Source organism: Solanum lycopersicum, chromosome 12 (assembly GCF_036512215.1).
Source record: "Solanum lycopersicum chromosome 12, SLM_r2.1".
In the NCBI taxonomy this organism is placed as follows: domain Eukaryota; kingdom Viridiplantae; phylum Streptophyta; class Magnoliopsida; order Solanales; family Solanaceae; genus Solanum; species Solanum lycopersicum.
In genome coordinates, this window is record NC_090811.1 from 59,315,171 (window position 1) to 59,317,651 (window position 2,481).

General features: G+C 32.5%; 1 protein-coding gene across 1 annotated transcript; it reads left to right on the forward strand.

Annotated features, from left to right (window-relative positions):
* Positions 1 to 1,186: 1,186 nt before the first annotated feature.
* On the forward strand, positions 1,187 to 2,224 carry LOC104645109 (uncharacterized). The gene has a single exon (XM_010316131.2). It carries the CDS (start codon positions 1,187 to 1,189, stop codon positions 2,222 to 2,224), a length of 1,038 nt encoding a protein of 345 aa, XP_010314433.2.
* The last annotated feature ends 257 nt before the right edge of the window (positions 2,225 to 2,481 follow it).

A 2,481-nucleotide genomic window follows, 5' to 3' on the forward strand; every position in this document is an offset into this window, starting at 1 on the left:
TCATACAAACCTCGATCTCTTTTTGTTCGTGTTCTTCTTGTACTACTTTTTTTTATAACTGTAGTCATTGTAATGTAGAAACGAGTCGATCCAAATCCTATAAAAATAGATGCAACATAGTCTTCATAAAAACGATGAGAAAAACAATTAAGTAATATCTGATGAATTCAAATTACAAAACTTGTTTCTAAAATCATCAAAAAGATTTTAAATTGAAAGAAATTTGGGAGAAAAATATAGAAATTTTGTGATATAGGAAAATTGATGAAAGATAAAGTATTAGTGAAGGTAAACATGGAGAACCAATCACATAAAATATGCCTAGACATAATAAATTAGGTGTGTAATAATAACTTTCCCATTTATTATTAATAATTTTTTTGATTATTTTTATATATAATTAACTTTGCTATTTATTGTGTAATTATATCCATATAACATAAAAAAAGTGAATTGTAGCCATTTATTTAAAATTTATATTAATGTTTACCATATCAAACATAATTTATATTACTAAATGTAATAGATAGGGCTAAGAATATATGCACGATTTTAATTTTTAGGCTTCACTCGCGTTTGAGCAGGTATGTTTATGGGCATGAGATCTCTCACGTTATTTGACTCAAGTTTAGGGATATTTTTAAAACTTATTTTTCATTAGACCAATATCATCACTTTTCATATTTTAAAATTGTTTGATCTCTTTCACATGAAATCTTTCTTTATCTTTCTCTCTCTCGAGATCGATATACTCCAAGCACCTTTAGCGACCCTGTTAAAAGAAGCTGAAGATGAGTTAGTTAGTGGCAGCAACTAACTATTCAAAAGTTAGTTAGCAGTTAAAGTTAGTTAGTAGTTAGTTAGGCCTATTATTGTAATTTCAAGTTAGTAGGTGGTTACATCGATTAGTGTGTAGAATTAGTTAGTTAGTTTGTATTTTTTTTCAGCATCTGATTGCTATATAAGCAATGCAGATCATCACGTGTAAAGGATGAATTCAATATACTACAGTTCTGTTTTCCATTCTTCTTCTTCTTCTTGCTAATGCTTCAAGCTTCTTCAATGGAGTAAAAGGCTTGAAAGTTTACTGATTTTGTTCATGGTATCAGAGCAGTGTGATCTGTATAATTAGTGGAGTTTAAATCTCTGTCGATTGGTGATAATCTGTAGCTTAAGATCTACAGATATGGTAGGAATGAAGATAGATCAGAATGATCCATTGTTCATTGGAAATTCTGATAATTCTAGTGCTGTGTTGATTCCAATCAAGCTGGTTGGTTCTGAAAATTATGGAGTTTGGAGTAGAGCAATGAGGATTGCACTATTAGGGAAGAGGAAGTATGGTTTTGTAACTGGTGCCTGCACTAGAGGCCTATACAAAGATGAACTGCATGAGCAATGGGAAACTTGCAATGCAATTGTGCTGTCTTGGCTGATGAACACAGTCACTGAAGAGCTACTTAGTGGTATTGTATATGCCACAAATTCTTTCTCAGTATGGAATGATCTAAAGGAAAGATTCGACAAGGTGAATAGAGTAAGGATCTATCAATTACATAGAGATATCACCACTCTCTCACAAGGTACAGATTTTGTATCTCATTACTTCTCAAAGTTAAAAACACTATGGAATGAGTATGATGCTATAGTTCCAAATCCATGTAGTACTTGTTCTCAATCTAAGGAGTATAATGATCATTTGGAGCAGATGAGATTGATTCAATTCCTAAGTGGCCTAAATGAATCATATGATCAGGCTAGGAGACAGATATTACTTAAAGAAAATACACCATCTATGAATCAAGCTTATGCTATGATTATAGAAGATGAGATTCAACACTCAAGTTGTATGGATAATGCAGTTGAAAAACCAAGTTCTATGGTGATGAGTGTTAACATGAATCAAGGAGCTAAAAAGGAACATTACGAAAGGAAAAAATGTGATTACTGCCATTTCCTTGGTCACACAAAGGATAATTGCTACAAGTTGATTGGTTATCCAAGTGACTGGAAACAAAGGAAGAAACCAGGTTATGGAAATGGGAATGGAAACATGAGAAATGGTATAGGCACAAGTCAATTCAATGGATATAGTGGACAAAGTTCAGGAAATAATGGTGGATATGGAAGAGGATATCAAGCTGCAAATCACATATCTAATGATCACTGTGATCATCCTAATGTTGTATCAAAGAATCAGGTGGAAAATAATAACCTGCAGTAGGTGCCAAAGGGAAAAACATTCATTGAGAAGGAGTATAAACAAATAATGGAGATGCTAAACAGAGATGTACAAGAAACAAAGCAAGTCAATATGGCAGGTATTATAACTTGTTTAATGACAAATCCTGTTATTCAGGATTGGATTGTTGATTCAGGTGCAAATCATCATATCATTGCAAATAAGCAGTTACTGACTAGGAGGCATGAATTAACAAAGTCACAAATGAATCAAGTTCATCTTCCAACAGGTGACAAGGT

What these genes read in the sequence shown, in the direction of transcription:
- LOC104645109 (XM_010316131.2), top strand. Translation starts at nt 1,187, where the DNA reads ATGGTAGGAATGAAGATAGATCAGAATGATCCATTGTTCATTGGAAAT.